The sequence below is a fragment of the Mus musculus genome, chromosome 19 (genome assembly GCF_000001635.26).
Source record: "Mus musculus strain C57BL/6J chromosome 19, GRCm38.p6 C57BL/6J".
Classification (NCBI taxonomy): Eukaryota; Metazoa; Chordata; class Mammalia; order Rodentia; family Muridae; genus Mus; species Mus musculus.
Genome location: NC_000085.6, coordinates 6,353,377 through 6,378,407, shown reverse-complemented (window position 1 = coordinate 6,378,407; position 25,031 = coordinate 6,353,377). Strand labels below are relative to the sequence as shown.

The 25,031-nt window shown below is 47.3% G+C and overlaps 2 protein-coding genes, 1 long non-coding RNA gene and 1 other non-coding gene across 31 annotated transcripts in view; 2 read left to right on the top strand and 2 right to left on the bottom strand.

Moving 5' to 3' along the window:
* Nucleotides 1-369: 369 nt before the first annotated feature.
* On the bottom strand, nt 370-14,735 carry Sf1 (splicing factor 1). Of its 19 annotated transcripts, XM_006531740.4 has the most exons (14): nt 14,290-14,735; nt 12,616-12,744; nt 9,969-10,044; nt 6,989-7,141; nt 6,701-6,790; nt 6,200-6,383; nt 5,992-6,107; nt 5,783-5,890; nt 4,655-4,835; nt 4,125-4,398; nt 3,800-3,859; nt 3,510-3,689; nt 2,546-2,750; nt 1,209-2,112 (listed from the first exon to the last, which is right to left on the bottom strand). In XM_006531740.4, the coding sequence occupies exons 1-14, from the start codon at nt 14,318-14,320 to the stop codon at nt 1,983-1,985; spliced, it is 1,917 nt and encodes a 638-aa protein (XP_006531803.1). In that variant the 5' UTR covers nt 14,321-14,735; the 3' UTR covers nt 1,209-1,982. The 19 variants fall into 19 exon arrangements, 18 of the variants coding, with proteins under 18 accessions (NP_001104261.1, NP_035880.2, NP_001347322.1 ...); NM_001110791.1 differs by having other exon boundaries at nt 370-2,750; nt 14,290-14,718; NM_011750.2 differs by lacking the exon at nt 2,546-2,750 and having other exon boundaries at nt 370-2,112; nt 14,290-14,718.
* Gm14966 (predicted gene 14966) lies at nt 14,698-22,875 on the top strand. Its single transcript, NR_168058.1, has 3 exons — nt 14,698-14,801; nt 17,627-17,748; nt 22,568-22,875. It is a non-coding gene; the product is annotated as a predicted gene 14966 (long non-coding RNA).
* LOC115489080 lies at nt 18,975-19,034 on the top strand. The gene has a single exon (XR_003952976.1). It is a non-coding gene; the product is annotated as a U7 small nuclear RNA (small nuclear RNA).
* Nucleotides 22,789-25,031, bottom strand: part of Map4k2 (mitogen-activated protein kinase kinase kinase kinase 2) — a 14,630-nt gene continuing 12,387 nt past the window's right edge. For all 10 annotated transcript variants that reach the window (XR_001782591.2, NR_117093.1, XM_017318211.2 and 7 more), the window contains one exon: nt 22,789-24,968. Coding sequence is in view for 8 of the 10 variants with exons in the window: in XM_017318211.2 (XP_017173700.1) it covers nt 24,881-24,968 (88 nt within the window). In the remaining 2 variants the exon portion in view is untranslated. The remainder of the gene's footprint in view (nt 24,969-25,031) is intronic.

Genomic DNA, 25,031 nt, shown 5'->3' with positions numbered 1-25,031 from the left:
GACCTGAACCAATGTTGAGTTTCTGCTAAGTAATTGTCTTAGTCTTAGAAATAAACAGAGACCCCATGCTGTTTCTACTTAGCATGTCCCTTGCCAAGGTCTGAGGAGATAGGGATACTGCTGCCAGCATCAAACACTGGTGTCTAATGAAACATAACCCTGACACAATAGGACTGTGTTTCCTACCTAAGTTGGCATGTAGGCCAAATGGATATTTCCCACCTCCTAAATACTGACACTATGCACAGGTGCTTGTTGTAGCTGGGCCTTCAAACTTGCTCTTGGAAACTCTTAACAAAGGCTGGCAGCAGGGTGAGAGAGGGGCCATTAAGAGCACACTGCACAGGGAGGAGGGCAAGACCAGAGGATGGCTGAGCCATGGTTAAGTCATTTATTGATTTTACTTCTAAAACCCACACAGCGCCACTTTGCCGCTTCCAGAGCTTCAAAGAGCTAATTAACCGCCCAATGAGCCCACCAGGGAAACCAAGATTGTGAGGGAAGCAATGAGGTAAAGCCAAGGTCGAAGAGGGTGGCCAGGCCCTGCCCCCACACTGTAAGGTTAAAGACAATAGGGAAAACCTCTAGTTGAGGGCTTGGTTAGGAAGCCTAAGGGTAGACAGCAACTGCCCTCAAGCCTCTAGACAAAGCAGCAGCAGCTGTATGAGCTGCCAAAGACGTGGCTCTCACAAAGACACAAGGGGTGATTTTCCTAGTACCCTAAACAGGAGAACTGCAGAAGACTCTGTAGACGTGGCCACTCAGCACAGGGCACCACGTTTTGTCCCTACTACTCCCCTAGACCTGCAGTCCTGGCAGGCTGAGAGCCACCAGCAGAGAAAGAAAAAAAGCCACTTGGCAGTTTTAATTTTAGCAGCTCTGTGCCCGACAAGCAGGATTAGTTAGCGTGACCTTTAGTGCTGATGCCTCCCCAGGTCCAGGTCCTTAAGTCGGGCAGCAGCTAGGAGACACAAATCCTATCTAGAGCTCATCAATGTGGGTGGGGGTCGGAGCCCCAGGAAAAGGCTGTCACAATGACAAAGACTCCTGAAATGTGGAGTGAGCCTGCTTTTCAGTTCTATCAACTAGAAACTAGAAAAAGTGAGGGGCTGAAGCCATTCACATGCAGGAGCTGGGGCCAGGGTAGGTAGGTAAAACTTGGTGCTGATGGTCAGGAAAAAGGTTTTAAAAGAAAAGAAACGGACCCGGAAAACCACACTGCTCTTTTATTCAATGGAACATTTCCCCCTTAGTGCAGTGTTGAATCAAACACAGAAAAAAAGGCCCAGAGAAATTTCTGTAGATAAACCAGTGAAAAGAACGCGCATTACACATTATTATCAACATAATCACTCCATGAAGAGGGAAGGAAGGGGCAAAGCAGCAGAACGAAGAACAAGGGACACAAGCCCCAGACACTGCAAAACATCTGGACATCTGGGGTCAAAATAAAACATAAAGGGAAGCTTTCCAGGAAGGAGAGAAGCAAATGGGTTCTGAGGCAGCTTGGGTGACCAGAGCATGAAAAAGACTCCAGGCTGGCCTATGGTGGCTTGGGCTGTGCCCTGTACTGCTGGCAGGAGTGCAGGAAGATGTGAATCCCACTGCCAAATAAACCCTATTGAGCAACGAGTCAGATTTATCCAGACTCTTTAAAAGATGTCAAAGATAAACCACCTACTTATTTTGAATGTGGCTGAAGCCCTTCAACAATTAGAACCATAGGACCCCCCACTCCCACCACCAAGCCTGACATTAATAGCCAAAGCCTGTACCTAAACCATTTGCCCCTCTCCCTTTGGGAGGAGAGGAATGGAGACAAGGGAAGGATCCTATCTGCAGCAGAAGACCGGGGAGAGCATCTCCTTGGACGGAGTCTGAAGAAAGGAAAAGATAAGGAAATAACAAAGGAAAAAGATAAAAATTAATAAAAATTTCACAATATGGAGCCAGTGTGTTCCGATTCCGTCCACAAAAATAACTCAGGCTGCTTTGCCGAACCATCCTGTCCACCAGGGGCGCTGCTGAGGCTGTCTGCCTGGAAGGGTCACCAATGGGCGCGGAAAGTCCTCACTCTCATGGCTCGGGCCATCGCTGCCGCGGGGAGGGATCCTGGCGGCCCGGTTTGGGGAGAGGCAGAGGGAGTTGGGTGAGGAGAGAAGACAAAGAAGACACTCGATGCTACAGGTGCCAGGAAAGCTCAAGCTGGCGCCCCACTACCACTGCCCGTTTCCCAAGCGAGTCCAGTCACTTGGCCCAGCCCAGTGCGTGCACACACACACATGCGTGCACACACAATCACATGCGTGCATCCCAATGTCTGGCTCCATATGGTGAGGTTCGGCGTGTGTTTATAAGAGACCAACTCTCTATGTATATAATATATATTTTCTTAAAAAAAAAAAAACAAGTCTAGTTCTGTGGTGGAGGCGGTGGGGGAGCTGGAGGCATCCCGAAGGGCGGCATGCCCGCCACCCCCATGCCCATCATGGTGACAAAGTTAGAAGGGTCCATGGGAGGCGGAGGAGGAGGGGGTGGGGCATACATCATGCCGGCGGAACCAGGTGGCGGAGGCGGCGGAGGGGGAGGGGCCCCGGGCGGCAGAGGCGGCTGGACCCCGGGGGGCAGGGGCACCATAGTGGGGTTGCCTTGCATCTGAGGGGTTCCTGGAGAAGCTGCGGCAGCCGCCTGCTGCTGTTGCCATGGCGGGATGGACCCTGTGCCAGCGCTCGTGGTGGTAGTCGTCGTATCTGGGGTAGTAAAGAAGCCCAAGGTCACACGCGCGGGGGTACACCGCGGCTCTCTGCGGCTGCTGCCTTGGGACAGGGGGGACGAGGGGCGCCTGCTCCTTGCTTTGGCATGCTGTACGGTGGTGGGGGGCGGGCGGGCGGGGCTGTCCTGGTGATGGGAGTGGAGGGGTGGGCAGGACTACCCTGGGGTCAGCCTCATGGTCTCTGGGCTTAACAAAGTAAGCCCTTTGTCACCAATGCCCCTGGAGGGGCTCAGGGGAAAGTTCCAGACACAAGAACCGGCTTTGACGTCCCTCCGCCCAGCCGCCGCCACCACCGAACGGCACATTCAACCTCAAGCCCACAACTACTCTCTCCCCATCGGCCCCTTCCCTTTTTTCTGCAGTCTCTCAGGCCCAATCACAACCCCCTCCAGAACATGCATGCACCATCCCACTCTTGACTCCGCTCACAAGGCATGGCCGAACCAGCAGCTCATTCAGCAGCTTAGCCTGGACTTCTGGTGCTCTATCTACAACAGCAAGCTCCCCTCCAGACCTCCCAAGTCTCTCCCAAACACAACCACGCCAAACATCAGCTCTCCTCCCCAAGACATTCCCTTGGGCCAGGCAGCCTGGCTTTCAACCCCACTGCCCTTGCTGAGAGACCAGAGTCCTCAATGAAGGTGTCTCCAGCCTGTGTGAAATTATGAGGTTCTTGTTCCCCTCAGCCCTAGCCCACATCCCACCCACCCCCACAAGCCCAAAATATTCCACTCACTTTGCTGCCATGGCAAGGGGGTGCTGGAAGCCATACTGCTGCTGGGCGGAGGGGGTGGCGGAGGCTGCTGCTGCTGCTGCTGCCATGGAGGAAGAGGACCAGAGGGAGGAGGCGGGGGCTGCCCACTGGGAGGTGGCGGAGGCGGCGGCATCATGCCCATAGGCGGCGGCGGCATCATACCTGCAGGCAGTAAGACCAGGGTCCTGGGCTTTAGAGAGCAGGGTCCTGGGCTAGAAGCCCCATTTGCTCCCAGTCCTAGACAGAGATCCCAAGAGAGTAAGCAGCATTACCTTTTCCTTGATGCAGGCGATAGACCCCAGAGCCCACAGGCGTACTTCCCAGGTACTGATCTTGATGGAAGGAAAGAGCAGGGACTTAGCAGGACATTTGAACTGGCCAGGCAAAACACCATAGCTTTCTCAGCTTTTTGACCCAAAAGTTCATGGGTCTCCCCGCACAGATCCTCCATGAGCCTAGACCTCAGCAAGATTCAGAGTACTAGCTAGATTCAGAGTACTAGCTAGCCAAACTGCTGTTGCAGCTCACAGCTCACTACTTGGGGTGACCCTATCTCCCCTCCCAAGCCCCAAGGTTTCTGGTCTGACACTTACTTACCCATTGGAGGAGGGCCATGGTGCCCAGGTGGGTGGGGGCCCTGGTTCATCGGTGGTGGTGGTGGCTGCATCCAAGGTGGTGGTGGTCCATTTGGGTTGTGCTGCATGGGATGCCCACCATGCCCACCTGTCAGGCTGGGTAATGGGTGTGGGAAGCTGTGGGGGCCACCTCCAGGACCACCAGGACCACCTCCATGCATGCCATGGTAGGGCCGATTCTCTGAAGGACCAGAATTCATCCAGGGTGGGCGGCTCTGAGTTGTAGACATGAGAGACTACGTGAGAGCATTTCCTGCCAATGTCCGCGCCTGCGCCCCCTGGTGGCAACATTGTTCTTCTGACTATGTCAGAGGACCAAGGACACACGGACAGGGTCCTCCCAAAGTGACCCTACAGAGGCCAGACATCCCAGAAAAACAATGTTGCCAGCTATATCCACCTCTAAGCTTTACCCCAAATCCTTGGCCATAGCTCCTTATCTCTGCAGAAGAGAACAGGGGAGCTAGACCAGAAAACTGTCCCAGGGCTCACCGGTGGTGGTGGGTTGCTGGCAGGAGCAGCAGGTCTTGGTGCACTAGCCAGGGGCGTGGTGGCAGGCCCAGAGGTAGAGCCCACAGATGCAGGGACAGGAGCTTCCCCTAGCTCAGCCATAAGGGACAAATATTCTTTATCCATCCGTGCTTTATCCTGAGCTGACTGAGGGTCGCCAGGCCTAAAGTAGGGTCAGAAACACAAAGTAAGGAGAAGAAAATACCAACAGAGCATTCAGTCAAATGTGACCCCCTTTCTAATCCTTTACTGGAAACAGTTATCCAATGTCCATTTTGTGTCTATTTTTAACCACTGCCAGTCACAAAAGAGGCTCTGGATTACAGATTCCAGCAACCAACCACCGTACAAGACCCTCATCTCTCTCTTTTTTTTTATTTTTATGTATACTATAGCTGTCTTCAGAGGGCATCAGATCCCATTTCAGATGGTTGTGAGCCGCCATGTGGATGATGGGAATTGAACTCAGAACCTCTGGAAAAGCAGTCAAGTGCTCTTAACCACTGAGCCGTCTCTCCAGCCCCATCCTCATCTCTCCCGTTCTATCAATCCTATCTCTATGGGGCTGAAGAGATGACTCAGCAGTTAAGAGCACTTATTATTCATACAAAGAATATGGGTTCAGTTCCCCGTGCCCACATGGCAGCTCACAATCATCTGTAACTCCAGGTCTAGGCGATCTAAAGCCCTCTTCTAACCTCCATAGGAACCAGGCATGCAAAATACAGAAGTACATGTAGGCATAGGCAAAACACTCAAATGAATATAACTATAGTATCTTCCCTGTTTGAGAGAAAATAATTTAACTATTAAAAGGACCTTATGGGAAAAAAAAAAATCTTAGTCTTAAACTTAAGCAGTTAAGGTAAATTAATAACACACCCAATGGAAACATTTATAGTCAGAGCATAAGTTTTTGGACAAGACAACAAAAGACAATACCAGGAGGCATTACACATTTGTAGTCTTCTTGAGCCTTAACTCACATCACCCAGATCCACAAAGGATGCTGCTCTGGTGCATGAGATGAACCATGCGTGAGTCATTATAAAAACAAAGATCCTGAATACCAGTGGCTGCTGGAGAGCCACTTCAACAGCCAGGCCTCACCTCTGAAATTTGCAATCAGAAGCAATGTGACCAGCCCCTCCACACTTGGTACACACAGTAGTATTGGTAATGCTGCGCGTCTCTGAGCTCTGCCAGGGCCTTAAGATCCTGTTGAGATGGGAGAAATCAATTCAAACACCTGTAGAGACCACTGTCCCACTTCAAAAAGGTTCAAATTTCTATGCATTCTTCTCAACATTATCACTAACCTATTATCATCTTCCCGTAGAGTGCCATTCAAGCGAGCCAACTCTCGAAGCTGCATTTTCCGTAGATCGTTCTGGTCCTCTGGGGTCTCAATACCCTGCTTCAGGATGTTTCTGATCTATTAAGATGCAGCAGCAGTTAGTTGTCAAAGTACTTAGGGCCATCACCTAGGTTTCCAGCAAGAAGCCCCCTCCTGGGCTCAGCACACACCTGTTCTACTGCCTTTTTGACATTCTCCATCGTATTGGCAGTGACTAGAGCATGAAGAGGCTCATCTTCGCCTGGCAACATCTGACCATCTTTACGCCCAACTTTCCCTTCTTTCACTGATCCTTTCCCCCGAATCATGATCTTGGCGTTGCATTCCTTCTCAATGTTCTTCAGGGTGTTCCCTCTATCAAAGGCAGAAAAGACTGTTTACACAACCTGTGCAAACTCCTCTACTTCAGTAAAAAGGCTGGGCTGAGTAGGCATTAGTGGGAAACTGCAAAATGCAGCACGTGGGATCACCTAGTCAAGGACTCTGTACCCTAAGGTCAGCTCTAACATCTCAGGATTTTAATTCACAGAAAACAGTGTGTGTGGTGGGACGGACACCTTGACACAAATCGAGTTTAAGCATAATCCAGCCAAAACAAATGCCACACCAAATTCAACAACAAACCCAAATACAATTAAAACCTAGGGTGCCATAGACTAGTAATTACTCACCTGGGTCCAATTAGGAGCCCCACAAAATTGATTTCTGGATATTCGTCTTGGGGGATCATTACTTTATCGCTCACACGTGTTGCTGGAGGCCTAAGGAAGAAAAGATCATCACCATCTATTTCTGGGAGGTGGCACACATAATCCATGCTCTTTTTTTAACTAATCAAGAGAGTATATACTATGGAGAATTGAGGATAATTTGGGCCAAAAGGTGAGTAGGTACACCAGAATTGTCCCAGCAGGTCACATATGAACTCAGTGTGCCCTTTTAATGTGTTCTCTGCTTACTTGTAATCTGCAGGTGGTTTAAAGTCTGGGTTGAGAGCAACCATCTCTGTAATAAGGGTGTGCCGCTCCTCTTCAAGCTTTTTGCGGGTACGGAACTCTCGAGTGTTAAGCCGCTTCCCCTCGCTGTTGTAGATTGGTTCAGGGGAAGGGGACCTGTGGGAGACAGATCCTCATTACTGCTCTGACCCCCACTCACCTTGCTCCCACATGGACTATAACAAGTCTCCCCAGCCCCTCTGCCTCTCAGATCCTAACAACACTCTTCGGAGGAACCGACCATAACGTGTGCTATTCAAGATCGTGTGGAATGAGGAGATGGAATCTGACTTAACGTTAAGCAAACTGTGGTGTATGTGAGAAAGGGAAAAATGCTCTTACTTCTATGTGACCGGGGAAGGATCTATTAAAGAGAAACCTCTGGACCACAAGTGGCAAGAACAGGACCATCCTCTGGAAGCTTCTTGCCAAATGACTCTTTCATTTGAAAAAATATGTGATAACCAAACTTGATGAACCACAGAAACCCAAGTTATGGTGAACTGTGCCTATCAGGAAGAGCATCTGTACCCCCCTGCCACATAGTGAACACAAGCTCGTTCACCCAAGCAGCTGGGACTCAAGCTACTGTAGCTACTTGGCCCCACAATGGAGAGAAATGGTGCAAGGCTTCGTCTCTGCTTTTCCTTCAATGGCCTGGCTGGCTGTTCGAGGTGGGGAGTCTGAGTAGAGAAAACCGTTAAAGTGCTAACACAGCCTCTGCCAAGAGGCTGCAAATGCAAATTTAGTCAAACACTTGTCTAGGGTCTGAACCTGCCAACAGCAAGGGGGAAGGAACTACAATTCTCCACCAGAGTTTACAAGTTCAGAAAGCAGGAATTTCTCTCTCATTTTTAAGGAGTAAAATGCTGTTACAAGCAAAAAATTTTTTAAAAAATGTATATATATATATATAAATGATAAAATGGTCAGTTTACCACAGCTAGACTTTTGCGGTAACAAAAAAGAGAAGTTACACTCCTAGAACTGAGTTAAGATTACAAAAAGGACATAGGCTTGATACTCTGTATGAAAATTTAGTAGCAGCTGCAAGAAGGGAAGAGACCATGTGGATCAGGTTATTTTAAAAAACATCCTGAAAAGAGTCCAGACTCCTACACCCTTGGTTTAGTTGAGAGAACTGTGCCTAGTTGGAGAGCAAGAACTGAACTCGGCTGCTCCCACTGTCTTCAGCCTAAAGGGAACCATGTCATACCAGGTTACACACACGATGGAATAAAAGGTCAGGTTTGTTCGTGGCTAGTGACGGCTAAATGACACCTCCGTTTCTAATATCTGTATGAACTGTTAGCACAATTCAGTCATGGTAATCACAAACAAATGTCCCCAACTCATTAGACTGTCATCTTACACATTTAAATCTATAACATTTTTAAACATTTTAACTGTACAAGTTAAGCAACATCAAAATAGCATAAAGTGGCTTAATTTTGAAATACACCTTAAGAAGTCATCTTATTAAGGTAAGAAACTCATGTATTTCCCTCCAACCTGGGCTTAAAAAGCAAAAGCAATCAGGCATTAGGGCCTCTTTCAAAATTGAGCACACACAGGGAGGAAAACCCTGTCCTGGTTGTACTCATTTCTAGCATATCCACCCCATTGCTATCTAGGATCGAGTGTTTCTGGCTAATTACCAAATTGTACAAGAACCAAACTGGCCTTTTAAAGGCTTTATAACCATTTAACCTCTTCCCAAACTGTGGAAGTGAAAAGCAAAAGCTAGCAATCTAGAGGTTAGACTGGCCGGACTTCTTCACCTAGAAGAGGCATCAGAGACATCAACTGCACTCTAATCCCAGTTTTCCAGGAAGCAAACAAGGTTTGTTAAAAACTCAACCTTTGGAGGAATTGCCTGGTAACCTGTAGACATACCATTAAAGGGGAAAAGGCCAAAAAGGCACTAAACAGTTGTGGTCTATAACCTATAATGTTAATCTTAAAAAAAACTAAAAAATAAAAATCTTCAAATCAAAAAAGAAATGTAAAATTTCCAACCAAAATCTATATGTAAAAATAGAACAAACTTGATAAGCAAAACAAAGTCAATAATGGAGAAATCATTAGGTTCATTTGTTTCATGGTAAGGGGCAGAAGAACTGCATGTGACCAGGATAACAAAAGCCAGAAACACCTTCAAAGCAATCTTTTCAACTATGCTACATGCACTAAGAAAGATTTCAGTGGAAGCTTATTGTCTATTAAAGGACAAGACTTTAGCTGTTCAAAGACCTGTACCAGCCAATAAAATTCCACTTAAAACATTCCTCTCTCACAGACATCTTAACTTTCCAGAGGTGAGAGAAACTGCAAACTGAAATGGCATGACCACAGCTGTTTGAGGCCCATACTCCCTTTTAAAAAGGAAAAAGTAATAATTTAGGGGGTTGGTTGCTTGCCTTCCCTTCCCAAAACCCGCAGGCAGGCAATGGCCAAGGCTGAAAATTAACTGGCAATGAAGGAAGTTGGTTAGAAATCTCCTGATTTTAAAACAATCTCAAAACCACAAGCAGGTAAGACTTCAACAAGCTTTGGCCTGCTTAAATTCAGTGATGGTTAAAAATACTCTCAAATCCCTGCATAACATACCCAATGAGAAAAACTACCCCCTGTGCTTTCAGCCAAAGCAGCCAGTGAAAAGGCAGGTTAATGGCCACCTCTCACTGTCCCTAGGGGTGGGCAAATTACCAGGTTAAAACCTATATGCTTACCAATTAGAAACCAGTTAACCATTTTCTTTAACTTATTCTCCCATTAAGAGAACTTTTCTAACTGTTGACTGAGCATATAGTCTACTCTGGTCAGAATACCAGTCGTCTTAACTAGGAGTTATTGAACTGACACAATATGTTGCCACCAGTAAAAACATATTGAGAAAAAAGGTAAAAGCGTTACTGTCAGCTGGTTAAAACTGTTTCCCAACCTGTCCTCAGGGTTAGGGGGGATGCCCAGGTCTCCTGTGCGCAGTTTACGAGTCAGGTCTTCTATCTGTAGTTGCACTGGAAGAAACCAGGTTAGGAAAGAAAAAAAAGGATGGAAAAAAGACAATGTTACCAAAAAACATCTCAAATCTCAATAACAAGCATGAAGAACTCGGAGACTTTGAAAGGGACGACTGATCAGTGACACACTGAGGCAAAAACCCCCAACCACCTAGCGCAGGAGTCCATCTACATCTACAGCTAATGTCCACCTCAAAATGGTTATCACTTAAGGAAGCAAACAGTTTGTTGGAAGAGGGGTTAGCAGTTAAGACTGTTCACTAAAGCTTACAATTCCAATTATCAGGAGGTATTCACCTCTCCCTTCTCCACCAACACTTGCTTACGATTGGTACCCCAAACCAACGGCATTTAAGATATCAGTACCTGCTTCCCACCAAACTCAGGGCAAAACTTAAGTTTCTATTTCTTTAATAAGTATTAAACACAGCCCAAAAGTACTCAAATAACATGGGACAACAAAAATAGCAGTTGAGCAAAGATCATTTTCATTAAGACAAGATTTAAAACTCTTTAAGTAAGACACTCAATAACCAATTTAACATCTTACAGATTTGTGTGTGTACTTTCTGTACAACCAGATCTGTACTAAAAGAGCTCCCCAATACCTGCACCTTTACTCAAATACTGAGCAAACCACATACCTTTGTTCATAATCCAATGGGCCTAAGTAAGGTGCTGTAAACTATCATTTTCCCCCTTTTTTCCAGATAGGGTCTCAAAAAACACAGCCCTCGCTGTCCTGGAATGCACTGTGCAGACCAGGCTGGCCTAGAACCCAGAAATCATCTGCCTTTGCCTCAGTGACTGGGTTAAAGATGTGCACTACCTTCACCCGCCTAGGAGTTTATTTTCAGACCAGCTACTGATATCTTAGGAAGGTGTGTAGATGCTAAGTGAGGGTCAAGAGACTGTATATGGCCCCCAGGTTTGAAACATGAGAGATTCACTAAAAGCTGTCAGTAACTCAGACAAAATTTAACACAGCACTAGGATAGATAGCAAACCTAGAGTAGCTTCTTCGACATGGTATGTGACTGCTTCTGGTATGTATTTTTATTACGCCCCAGGTCTCTGAGAAAGCAGTAATGGCACAGTTTACCTACAATTAGGTTTAATACATACCTTAAATACAGAAAATTCTAATTATCTGCATTAAGACATGTTTCACAGGACTATACAACATCTCCATGCTGAAATACTGATTAAAAAAAAAAAAAAATCGACAGTGAAGAGGATACCAAGGACCCCTGGACAAAGCAAATGTGCCATGGAAACACTGCTACTCTCCAAGCTCCTTCATGACAACAAGCTCTAGGCTTGCAGCCAGACTAAGCTCAGCAACCTAGCAGCTCAGTACCATAGGGCAGCCTCTAGTTGTGGGATCTAACGTGAATAAACATCCAGCACTGAAGAATAAACCAGGAAAGACTGCTACCTCCCTTGAACTAAAAATGCACCCTAGCTTCTAACTCTGAGTTTATCTACTTCAACAAAATATGTAAATAGTCTCTAAGGGCTTGATGCATTAACTGGGCCTCCAGAGGAAGAGAGGGAGTTGTAAAGTACTGTTTTTTTAGACTGGTCTTGGGCTGTGGGAGCACTAAGACATCTTACAAGGTCCAACACTGGTCTAATGACACCCAAGGCTTAGGTGAGAGTAAACAGCAGGAGAAAGTAGGATTAGTAGTAAGTACTGTGAGAAGCAGACAATTCCACGCCTCAAAATCCTCAGCAATCTAAGAACCAGGAAATGAAGACCTCCAGACTCAGAGCACCTTAGCCTTGAAGCTGTCTGAGAAGGACACAGCTCAATGGACCCAACGAGGTTTCTGCCCCAAAGAGGATGTTTACTTGGTTAGTTGAAAATGTTTATCAAGTGCACTTTTTGAGACAGCAGGACAGATATAAAACTTCCATTTATTATGACCTTGGATTTTAAGTAATTTTGAGGTTTAATTCTACTGTGGACAGTAACCTAATTTTTTAAATTCTGCCACCACTTCATTTCAAATCAAACAGTAAACCCTTCCCAGCAGAGTCCTTTAGTGGTAAATTACAAGAGCCTGTTTTAAGACAGCTCTCTAAAGATGGAACAAGAAAGGATACTGAAGGGAAGGATTAAATTCAACAAAATGGGTAAACTATAAATGCTTTCCGAGCCACTTTTTGCTTAAACTATTTTGTACCTATAAAAAAACGAAACCACAATTTTAGGGAAAGGGAACCATGACATTATGGTGAAAGGCCATGCTACAAAAAAGCAACTGGTTTACAATACCTGCAGTGTTCTCCACTGGGGCCTGTCCAGAGAGGAAGATAGCATTCACCTCACCAATGAGCAAGAACAGCAGCTGAGAAGGGGGCTGCCGAGCTAAGAGCAGGCCCAAACAAGAAGCTGCAAATGCAGGACTGGCCAAGCAAATCACGGATTACACAGCTATGAAAGCATAGCTCATCACACCTTGTTCCCATGACTAAAATCTTAAGACTTTCAACAGGTTCATCACTCAGAACAATCTGCAGTAACAATCTGAAGATGCACCTGGATGTAGAACGTGTATTTACCTATGTAAGCTCTTTCCTGTTCCCGAGTCAGTCCAGGGGGTATAACTGTAGGCATGCCTGGAATCACTGTCTTCTGCTCCATTGTGTCTTGGTTCCATCGGCTCCTCTTCCTCTTCTTACTTGGGAAGTCTAAAGACAGACAGAGCCCATCAGGCAGAAATATGAACCAGAAGGCAAGCAGTTCATGATAATTAAAACTAAACTGAAATCACCTAAATTTTTAAAAAGAAAGAAATCTCAGAGGTCAGAGAAAACAAGCAGCCATTTTAAAGATCCTCCTGTCAGGAAAGTTAAGGAACAGTTCACATTTAGTTCTTTTAAAACGAAAATACTAGAGAATGTAACAAGGAACACATTTCTTTTGTAGTGTTAACATCAGAGTTTTTGCATATATTGGGTAAGAGCTCTACCACTGATGCATATCTCCAACTCTTTGGATCTTTTGTTTGTTTTTTGAGACAGAAGTCCCTTTAGAGAACCCTGGCAGTCTTAAACTATGTAGACTGGCATCAAACTCAAAGCCCCACCTTCCTCTGCCTCCAGAGTGCTAGGATTAAAAGCATGAACCATCATGCCCTTGCTTCCAAGACTTAATGCACAGAAACCCAGAATCAGAAGTGTACAGATACATATTATCAATTCTGAATGCCTTAAAGGGCAGAAAAGAGGAAACTGGAATGAGGCCCACAAAGCATTGGAACTCAAGCTACAAGAGTACACAACAAATCTCTTGCTACACATTACTGTGGGAAACATGCCATCCTTCAATATGACCATTCTTACTCGTGGAAAGATCAGTTTTCCTGACCAGTGGACACTTGTCATCAGAACTCTGATTTATTACATTCTTCCCTACATTTACCACACAAGGTTTTCTACTTCTCAGATTACAGGCCCAGAGAAAAAGCCTTTTAAAACAGCACGGGGAAAGCTGGTCACTCTGAGAACCTTCTAGAAAACAAAAGGAGAAAACCTTTAATAAATGATCGAACTCAAGCATCCCTAGTAGCCTTCCGAACTCGCCTCACTGTGAAAGGAGACACTCCTGCCACGGGGCTGCTAAAAACCATCAAGGGAGCCACTCACACCACGTCGTCCCGTGGACCTGACTCTCCTGTCCTCCATAGCAGGAGCTCAGGGGGCAACAGGTGGCTTCTTCCAAAACTACCACAATTGCGCCACAAAGCCTGAACGCCTCACTGCGTCTGCGCGAAGAACGCTTCCTCCCGCCCTTCTGGTTCTCGCGGTGCGCGTGCGCAATCGAAGCCTCCCAAACCAGGCCGCGCGTTCCCCGTGGCGCGTCCGCCCGGGCCTCCCGTGCGCGCGCGCGCGTCCTCGCCGCGTCCAACCGCGGTGGCGTTGCCCCTCCGTCGGCCGGTTCGGTTCGCCCGACGACTCTCGCGCTCTATCGGCCCGACTCACCTCCGCCGCCACCGGGCTGGCCCGGCTGCTGGTCCTGGCGCGGAGGCGACCCTCGCTGAAAAGAGCGGCGGCGGCGCGGGGGCGGCTGCTATGGCGGGTACGAGGCCGGGGGCGGCGGCGGTGACGGCACCGCCGCTAAGGACAAGGCCGTGGTTAGGGCCCCCGGCAGCGGCGTCCCGAGCGCCAATAGGCTGGGCTTGAAGCTGCCTCTGGGCCCAGGAAGTGGGGAAAGGCCTGGTAGGCCCAGCTTACCCAGCGGCGTGGCGTTCGCTCCGGTCGCCATGGCGCCCCAGGGGACCGGCAGCAGCGGTTCCTCGTCCTCCGCGGCGACTTCTCCTTCACGAACCTTCCGGGAGCTGGAGGTGGGGGGGAGGGGACCCGACTACGCGGCTGAAGAGCGCGGGGAGCCCGTCCTCTCACGCGGCGGGCGGCGGCGGCGCCAGACGCACAAAGAGGGAGGAGAAAGGACGCCGCGGGGGCGGGCTCGGGGCGGAGGGGCCGCGGCCTGGATTGGGCCGGCCCGAGGTGAGGTCGGAGGCAGCGGCCTCCGATTGGTGGAGCACTGGCTCTTTTCAATATGGGTCGGGATTGGCCGAACCGTTAGGCCCGGCGACGAAATGGCGGCGGGGCCGGGGGAACTGGGAGGTGTCGCAGCGCGCACTCCTTGTTACTGCGCGGACTGAGGCCAGAGTGGCAGGGGAATAGGAGGGGGCAAAGTCTGTGACGTGAGAGAACGGCTAGCTCATTGGCTGAAACCGATGGAGGTAAGCGCCTCGGCGTCGTAGTGCCACACGATTGGCTGAAACGATTCCCCTCCCCCAGGAGCCAGCCGCTCGAGAATGGAGAAAGCCGGGAGGAGAAGCCGGAACCAAGGCGGAGAGCAGGGGTGCGCATGCGTAGGGAGGGCACGCGTGTCCCCGCCCCCTTCCCCAGAGGGGCGGAACGGAGGCCTTAAGTGACGTTAGTCATTGTGCTAGAGGTAACTAGGGACCGCGGCGAAGGGGCGGGCTCGAGCTGACGAACAGGATACGTCGAAGCTGCAGGTAGAGTAGAGAAAGACTTCCTGTTTTCTCTGAAAAATAGTGTTACGAAATGGCTCAAAACTAGGGTAGTTGGTGGGTGTATTTAAAGACTTTATTTCATTCCGGTACAAGGTAGCCAAGTAGCCTGTCACCCGAGAACTTGAAAGGCTGAGACAGGAGAGCTGACATGAGTTTGGGGCTAACCTGGGGTACAGTATATCTGTCTCAAAAAATCCAGGTTCAATGGCACATACTAACTCTTGTAAAGGAAAAGTCAGGCGCTCCAAGTCCTTCTTGGAGAGGGGAGAGAAAGTCATTTCAAAAGTTAGTCTAAAAGTGTGCACTTCCAGGGAAATCTCAATGCGTTGGAAATTTGTTTCGGGTACCTTAAAATTACCCATAAAAATGGTAGGGAACTTGTAAATGAGACTGAGGCCAAACATTCCTTCCCATGAAATAAACATGAGAGTAATGAAACAGGTTAGCACAACATAATAGAACTGGGGATAGATAGGGTTCTCACAGAGAGGTTATTTAGACCCAGTAGGGGAAACAGTGTTTAATATGTAATTAGAGTGGCTAGAGAAATAGCAGATAAGACCAGGCACTGGCTACTCTTCCAGAGTCCCAGGTTGGATTCCTAGAACCTAAATGGTGACTCACAACCATCCGTAACTTCAGTCCCAGGATATCAGAACCCTCTTCTGGCCTCACAGGCACTGCATATATATGGTGCACAGACTTATATGCAGACAAAACACCCATATACATAAGACTAAGTAATCTTTTAAAATGATGTAGAAAAGTAGACATGTAGACAACAGAAGGTTTGGAGTAATCTAGGAATAAAGAGACTACAAAGATAAGAAACTCAAGTATGGTGGATGGTACAAGTCAACAGACTATGACAGGTAGGGAGGAAATGGCCATAGAACAGAGAAAGAGCAAATGTCTGGGCAGAAAATACAATTGAGTGGTAGAACCTAGCACATGTAACTCCCAGATTACATCAGCAGACATGTGAAAGTAGAAAAGCCAACTGTAATACCCAAGAAACCTATCAACCTAAGCAGAGGAGGGGCCAGCTCGGCAGTTAAGAGTGCTGGACAGCAGGGCGGTGGTGGCGCACGCCTTTAATCCCAGCACTCGGGAGGCAGAGGCAGGAGGATTTCTGAGTTTGAGGCCAGCCTGGTCTACAGAGTGAGTTCCAGGATAGCCAGGGCTACACAGAGAAACCCTGTCTGGAAAAACAAAACAAACAAAAAAAAAGAGTGCTGGATACTCTTCCACACCAACTAACAACCATCTCACTTCTGTTCCAGAGGATCGTGACTCCCTGTTCTGACACCTCAGGCACTGCTCTTACTGCTGATGTACAAACATACATGTAGATAAAACACTTATACACATTAAAATAATCTCTAAAGACTTAACAACGACAACAAAAGCCCCACAGTAGTAGAATACTTGCTTAGTATGGCCAAGGGCCTCGGTTCAGTCCCAAATACTGAAAACCATTATGTAGCTGGCCAGAGCAGGCTGTGGAAGTTTGAATGAGAGTGGACCCCTTAGACTTATTTGAATGCTTAACCCCAGTTAGTAGATCTATTTGGGAAGGATTTGGAGACATGGTCTTGTTGGAGGAGGTCTATCACTGTGGGTAATTTCAAAAGCCCACACCAGGCCTAGTCTCTTGTCTGTCTCCGTCTTTCTGCTGATTCAGTGTAAATTCTCAGCTACTACAACAGAAGCTGCCTGCTTCCTGCCGCCATGCTCCCCACCAAGGTTGCCATGGGCTCACCCTCTGAACTGTAAGCAATAAGCTCTCTCTCCTCTAACTTTCCTGGGTCACAGCAATAAAAAAGTAAGTGATGGTGGAGGCATAGCATGGGAACTCTTGGAACCTTGATCAATCATGGCACTAGGAATGTCAAGGAGCACTCAGGCCATGGTCTGTCCACAGCCTGTATCCACCATGGCTTCCTGCCCATCCAGAGATAGGACTGCACACCAGACCCACTGTGCTTCGGGGTGAGTGTGGTGCTCTGGAAAATGTGCAGGCTGCCAGTGAACTCTCCTCTGTCGGGAGAGGTAACTGAAATCAAAGAAACACTTGCAGAAAACCTAGGGCTTCTGCACAAATCCGTGAAGGGAGTTGGCTGATCAACATGACACTGTGTGATTGTTCAGAGCTGGGTGAACTAATGAGTGAAGAAGGATAAGAAATAATGAAATCCACTGAAGAGTGACCATGGCACCACATACCCCAAATCAGTGGGAGGTGACCTGCTCTAACATACTTGTCTTAAATAAGTAGAGGATAGAAGGCTTGAGAGAACTTTTAGCAGTACTGATGGAAAAGAAACCATTCTTGACAATACTACTTAAGGAAAAAAAACCCAACTTGCTAATGGGTGCAGGTAAGCACTGTGTACATATTTTCATAATACAGCAGATACATATTTAGACTAGGGATTTAGCTCCAGTCTTGAGAATTCATGAGATCATCTATGGGAAAAAGTAATTATAAAGTTGGATTTGATGACAAGCCACTGTTTTAATTCCAGCACTCCACAGACAGAATTCAAGGCCAGCCTGATGTATGTAACAAGTTCCAGGCCAGCAAGAGTTACATGATGAGACCCTACCCAGTGATTGTAAGAATTCCAAAATTCAGGATAACAATGCTGTAAGTCTTACATAATATTCTAATCCACCCATATCTATCCCTGGGTTTAGGTCAAGAGACTTCATGTACCTTCTCATTGGAAACAGTGTCAGATGAAGGACAGTGCTGTCTTCCTTTTACCATGTGCAGCAGTGATGGCTGCTGGGTTTACAGTGGAGCACCAACTCTGCAGCACAGCAGGAAATGAAACAATCATCCTGCCGAGTCAGGACAGAATGACGCCCTGGTAGGGACAGAATGACACCTTGGTAGGGACAGAATGGCATGGCTCTGGCCCTGGGACAGGGCCAGCAGGTATGGGCTTAAGACTTGTTTGTATAATAATGTACATATTTTTACATTTCTCTGAGGAATGTCCTCCCTGCTAACAACATTAATAACTCCATGATAACCAGAGACAGCATGAGTCTGGGAGGTCTCAGCATATTGGTAAAAGCTGGGACCTTTAGGACAGCCCTTAAGGCTGTGGAAAAGAACTCTAAAAACATGAGTTTGAAAATATATAATTTCTCAACTATGCAAAAATACAAGGATGTAATATGAATTGCATAAGGGGCTTCACAGATCTAAAGGAACAGAGGCAGCTGAACTGTGAGACAGCTTGTGAGGAAGACACTAAGGAAATAAAGAGTGGTGATCGAAAGCTGAGATCACACTCAGCTAAGTTTGGGTTTTGTTTTGTTTTCTGTTTAGGCTTACAAATACACGCAGTTTCCTGAGCTCAGGGTCAGCCTGGGACAGAGATAGTTTAGGTCCAGGTGTGGTCAGAATGGCACTCTCAGGGTAAGATTACTCTCAGGGTAAAGCTAGAATTACAAAGGCAGGCCGATCTCTGAATTCTTTTGCAATGTTTAAAAAAAAAAAGTACTTGTTATTCTTTTCCTAAGAATCAAAGAGCCTGGGTTATAGGATGCTGGTTCATAGGATAATCTAGAATAAAGAACTGAATGTGTAAATAAAAAATTGGATTTTTGGTCTGCATGACCCAAGCTAGCAGAAAGTGGCAGCAGTCCTTCTTTAGAATGTTTTCTCTCGCGAGAACTGAGTGTCTGGAAATCTCGAGAGAGTGAAAGCAGCTCTTCTGACAGGGTTTCTGATTGTACTTGGAAAAATCCATGGAGCACGAACATAGCTCTTTTAGAATTTTTTGGTCAGAAATCCCAAGAATTACTGACACAGTCTTTTAGAATGTTTCCCTAGCAGCTATCGATAGAAGGCTGTCTGAAGAGTGATCATAGCTCTTTTACCATTTTTTCAGGCTTTCTGATTTTGATCAGAAAACCCAAGAGTTACTTTAGAATTTTTCTAACAGGATTTCTGACTTAGTCAGAAAATCCAAGAATTATTTTTATAGCAGTTTTTCTGACTTCAGAAAGCCCATGAGCTATCCAGAGAGTTTTTAGAATTTTTACTAGCAGAGAGAGCTGTCTCAACCACGGTTTTTACATGGGGCGGGGGGGACTGTCTAAAGAGCAGAACACACACACACACAGAGAGAGAGAGAGAGAGAGAGAGAGGGAGAGGGAGAGAACGAACAGAGTCTGGGAAGCCATCTCAGCAGAACTTGGCGGCCAGCTTGGACCCACAGTTTAACTTCGAGTTGTTTCTTTTCACTACTTCCAAACACTCCTCTCAGAATCCAGACCTAGCTGGTGCTGGTCCTTGGCATCATCCTCTTCAGAAGACATAAACCAAGGCAGGATAATTATGAGTTTGAAGCTATACACTATATAGTTAGGCCTCATCTAAAAGAAAAACCTAATTCAGGAAATGGCAAAAAGACCAAGGAGCGCGGCTCGGTTCCCTAATCCCGGCACTGGAGCTCAGGCTGGGGGACCTATCTCAGGAAGTGGGGTGGGAAACTGAGGAGAAGGCTCAGGAGCTCAGAATAGGAATTGCTCTTGCAGAGGACTGAGCTTGGTTCCCAGCTTCCATGTGAAGTAGCTCACAACTGCCTGTAACTTCTGCCCCATCAGGCACTACACTCACGTGCACATATCTACATGTGGATATATACACATCATTAAAAATAGTAAAAACTAAGCCCGGCGTGGTGGCGCACACCTTTAATCCCAGCACTTGGGAGGCAGAGGCAGGCAGATTTCTGAGTTCGAGGCCAGCCTGGTCTACAGCGTGAGTTCCAGGACAGGCAGGGCTACACAGAGAAACCCTGTCTCGAAAAACCAAAAAAAAAAAGTAAAACCTGTGCTTGGCAGTGGTGGCACAAGCCTTTAATCCCAGCACTTGGGGGGCAGAGGCAGGCAGATCTGAGTTGGAGACCAACCTGGTCTACAGAGTAAGTTCCAGGACTACACAGAAAAAAAAAAAATCTTATGTTTACAAGACAAATATGAATAAATAAAATAATAAAAAGAAAAACCAGGGGGAAGGTGGCTCAGTGGTTAAGAGCACTGGCTGTTCTTCCAGAGGACCTTGGTTCAACTCCCAGCAACCACATGGCAGCTCACAGCCGTCAATAGCTCCAGTTCCAGAGCTTCTGATACCCTCACACTAACATACAGACAAAACACCAATGTACATTTAAAAAAAAATATAAACCAAATGTGTGTGTGTATATGAAGGAGTACTCCCCCTGGGTGTGTATGTATGCATATCTTTGTACCATGTGCATGCCTGGTACCAGCAGACAGCTTTTTTGATCAGAACCCCCTAGAACTGAAATTATAAGACAGTTGTGAGCCACCATGTAAGTCCTGGGAACCAAACCAGGGTCCTCAGCAAGATCAGCAAGTGCTCTTGACCACTGAGCTGTCTCTCTACAGCTCCCCCCACCCCGCCTTTTTTTTTTCTTTTGAGACAGGGTTTCTCTGTGTAGCCCTGGCTGTCCTGGAACTCACTCTGTAGACCAGGCTGGCCCCGAAGTCAGAAATCCGCCTGGCTCTGCTGCCCAAGTGCTGGGAATAAAGGCATGCGCCACCACTGCCTGCCCCTACTCTCCTGATCAGAAAACCCAAGAGTTACTTTAGAATTTTTCTAACAGGATTTCTAACTTAGTCAGAAAATCCAAGAATTATGTTTATAGCAGTTTTTCTGACTTCAGAAAACCCATGAGCTATCCAGAGAGTTTTTAGAATTTTTACTAGCAGAGAGAGCTGTCTCAACCACAGTTTTTACATGGTGGGGGGGACTGTCTAAAGAGCAGAACACACACACACACAGAGAGAGAGAGAGAGAGAGAGAGAGGAGAGAGAGAGAGGGAGGGAGGGAGAAAAAGATGACAGCTCTGTGATAAAAGCATAGGCCCCAGGACCTATCTGTAGTACAACAAAAAAATAACAAAAGGTGAGTGGGACTGGTGTCACACCTGTAATCGCAGCACTTAGGAGGTGGAAGCAAAGAGATAGCTGTCAAAGCCATGCTGGCTTTGCCATAATGATATGGCATAATGGCTTATGCCATAATCCTGCCATAATGAAAACAAGTAGTGAGAGAAGGTTCTGCTTGCAGGTCACAAGCGACACTCCTGCTTATTGGGTAGAATCCTCTTAGGGCTTTTTGTTTGAGACAGACACACTGTGTAGTCCTGGTTAGCCTAGAACTTGCTGCATAGACCAGGCTGACCAGGAACTCACAGAGATCCAGAGATCTACTTGCCTCTGCCTCCCTACTGCTGGAATTCAGGGCTATGTACTATGCCCAGCTTGCCCTCCCTGCTCCTTTTTTTTTTTCCAGACAGGGTCTCCTGTCCAGCTTGGCTTCAAGCCACTATAAATTTCAGATGGATCCTCCTCTCTTTCCTTTTTTTTTTTTTTAAGATTTATTTATTTATTATATATAAGTACACTGTGCCATCTTCAGACACACCAGAAAAGGTTGTCAGATCTCATTACAGATGGTTGTGAGCCACTGTGTGGTTGCTGGGATTTGAACTCATGATCTGTGCCAGAAGAGCAGTCAGTGCTCTTGACTGCTGAGCCATCTCACCAGCCCTAAAAAGAAAAAGTCTTTTCCTTTTTTTTTTCCTGTTTGTTTTGTTTTGTTTTCTGAGACAGGGTTTCTCTGTATAGCCCTGGCTGTCCTGGAACTCACTTTGTAGACCAGGCTGGCCTCGAACTCAGAAATCTGCCTGCTTCTGCCTCCTGAGTGCTGGGATTAAAGGCGTGCGCCACCATGCCCAGCTATCTTTTTTTGTTTTTTTGAGACAGGGTTTCTCTGTATAGCCCTGGCTGTCCTAAAACTCACTGTGTAGACCAGACTGGCCTCGAACTCAGAAATCCTCCTGCCTCTGCTGGGATTGAAGGCATGTGCCACCACCGCCCAGCTGTTTTGTTTTTTTGAGACAGTTTCACTATGTAGCTCTGGCTGATCTGGAACTCACTCTGTAGACCAGGCTGGACTAGAACTCACAGAGATCTACCTGAGTCTGCCTTCTGAGTGCTGGGACTAAAGGTGTGCACCACCACAGCCCAGCTAGTCTATCCTTTAAAGGAAACTGAGACAGGAACTTGAAGAAGCCAGTTATACTAATAGTCAAAATCAGAGAAAGAATTGCCTTCTCTACCCCAGGACCTCCTGCTAGGGAACGGTGCCACTCACAGTGGGCTGAATCTTTAAGGACATGCCCACAGGCTAACCTGATCTGGCAGGACTTCAGCATTTCTTGACTGTTCAATAGCCCTGCTTTAGCCAATGGCGCATCCTGAGTAAGCTTGAGGAATGTGGTGCCTGCCGAGTTCCACATTACTTTCTCAATCCATAGGCTCCTTTGCAACTTCAGGGCTTTCCTTTCTGGCACAGGCCTGTTTGTTGAACATGCTAATGAACCCACTCATGTTCTCTGCTCTGCTTTTTCACACAGGGTCTCAGCATGTAGCCCTGCCTGGAAATCCTGCCTCAGAGTCTCAAGTGCTGGGTGACAGGTTTGAGTCACCGTAAGTGCTGATGTATCTATCCCCAGAAACAAAAAGGAGGCCCCGTCCCATAGCTAATATCCGCAGAGATGTCTGCACCTCACTTTGGCAAACACAGCCACTCCAACCCAGCAATGCCACTTCCAGGAATTGATCCTCACAAACAGAGTAGCTCTGACATAGGAGTTATTTATTGCAGTGTGGTTTGTGATATTAATGTAGAAATACATTCCATCAATAAAGATCTTTCAGTTAACATTAGTCACCTAAACACATAAAACCCTACACTAGCTATACCAAAAAAACAACAACAAAACAACAAAAAAAAAACCATCCAGGTTGATAAAGATCTCCAGAATGTATTTTCAAAAAGCCAGAGGGATATATAGAATGTTTCCATGTGAATAAAAATATGTCAAATTCTTTAAATATCATAAATACTTCTAGAAGGGACTGGAGGACAAATGAGAAGGCAGGGTTTATTTTTGAGGCAGAGTCTTGCCTACATATAACCTTGGCTGGCCTGGAATTCACTCTGTAGACCAGGCTGGACTGTAATTCACAGGCAGTCCTGCCTCCGCCTCCTGAGTACTGGGATCACAGGCATTCACCATAGCCTAGCCTAGAGTCTATTTTGTATCTGAAAAAGGCTATAAACAAATACATAAATAAAATTATGTCTTTTAGTGCACAGTCCTGGATTGCCCTGTCTTTGGCTTGTGGCACCCACCTTTGCTGGGAGCAAACATCAGTGGATCTTGCCTTTCACAGGCTCCTCACTTTGGCATACTATACCCCTAAACCTTTCCTGATGGGCTCCTGCCACCAGGCTCACTGTCTGCAGCCCACCTCTCACCCCTACTGCCAGCCCCCCAAGAAATTGGGGCTAGGAAGCTAGGTGTTTACCCCGTAGCCCTGTCTCCCCTGGTCCCTCAGTTGACTTGGGTCTGTCTCCCTGAGGACAAATACTGTGTCCCTTTCCTTCCTCTGGCTTCCTATTTTGGTCAAGCAAACCTCTTGGTCACTGGAAACCAGTCAGAGCTTTGGAAGAGAGTAGTCAAGAGGATAGTAACAACCACAAGGTCCACAATTCTGCTCACATGAGCTGTCACCTACCCACCCTCACCCAACCACTGCTTCACTCAACTGGCAAGTACTTGCAGCCAGCATGCCAGGCACCTTCTGCCAACATTTGTTCTAAATGTCAGAGGGTGACAGAGCTGGACCTTTACTCCACACGCCCCCTTACCCCCACCCCCAGGCCGGGCCTTATCTGTGTGCCCCACCATTCTTCGGTGGCCTTCAGTGTCTGGAACCACAGGGAAGGGGACTAAGGGAGGACAATACAAAGCACAAGCCACAGGGAGAAGCATGCCAGCGAGCTTCCAGGGTGCTAAGCTGTATCTTGGTGTGGAGTGACCGAACAGTAAAGGAACTCACATCCCCCTCTCGAGTGTAAGCTGATGCTTCGCTGTATTGTTACAGGCTGCTCACTGGACACTGGAGTAGACAGGGCCGGGACAGGGTGCCGGTCTCAGAAATGGACATGGTAGCTAGCTCCTTGGCTGGCTGCCAGCATCCCACAGACCACAAGCAAGATCCTACTTGGGGCAAGGCTGCCCTGGACAGGTCTCTGCTTAGAGTTCCCCCCGCACAAGTCCATAAAATGCCAGATTACAGCAGAGGACTCAATTGACACAGCCAAGAGAGGGCTGCTGGGGCAGAGACCACTGGCTTATGTCACCTGAGCCTAGACTCCACAGAGCACTAGTGGGCTGGCCCTTCTATGGTGAACACCTAAGACCAACCAAGTACTTACAGAAAGATGTCCTGCAGAAAAGAGGGAGACAAAGAGGAAGGAGAGAGGAAGGCAGAGAAGGTGAGGGCTCAACTCCTCTACCTCAGAGAGACTAGTGGGATAAAACCAACCAGCTTTAATACCAATATAATTCTCTCTTAAATACATGTTGCCCAGGATAGAACCTGGGGCAGGCTCTTCTTGGCAGAAAGAATGGAAAGGAAAAGTGAAAATGTGGAATGGATCAGTCAGGCAGTCTATCCTGCCCAGGGCCTCCTGTACTGGGGACAGCTCTCCAGGGAGGGTAGGTGCTCACAGCTCCCTCTGGTCCAGTTATTGCTGAGGTGGGTGGGCTACCTCCCCTCTCTGCCCCCAAACACGTCTCAGAATTAGGTCTGCCCTCTGGAACCCCAGCAGAGGCTGGAGGTGGCAATTGAGGCCTAGGCGTCATCGGGGAGATAGCTCAGTAGCTGCTCTGGTGACCCGTGAGGATGTAGAGGTTGCTGTGTGCCCCGGGGTTATCAGTTGGGATGCTTTCCAGGATGATGTCCCTGGTGGGGGAAGAGGTACAGAGTGAGCAAAGCAGGAAAGCTCGGGAAGACCATCCCAAGCCT

What these genes read in the sequence shown, in the direction of transcription:
- Sf1 (NM_001110791.1), bottom strand. Translation starts at nt 14,320, where the DNA reads ATGGCGACCGGAGCGAACGCCACGCCGCTGG. An exon ending in ACAGGAAAGAGCTTACATAG is followed by an intron (nt 10,045 to 12,615) that starts GTAAATACACGT and finishes GGTTTCTTCCAG; the next exon opens with TGCAACTACAGATAGAAGAC. An exon ending in GGGCTCCTAATTGGACCCAG is followed by an intron (nt 6,384 to 6,700) that starts GTGAGTAATTAC and finishes TGCCTTTGATAG; the next exon opens with AGGGAACACCCTGAAGAACA.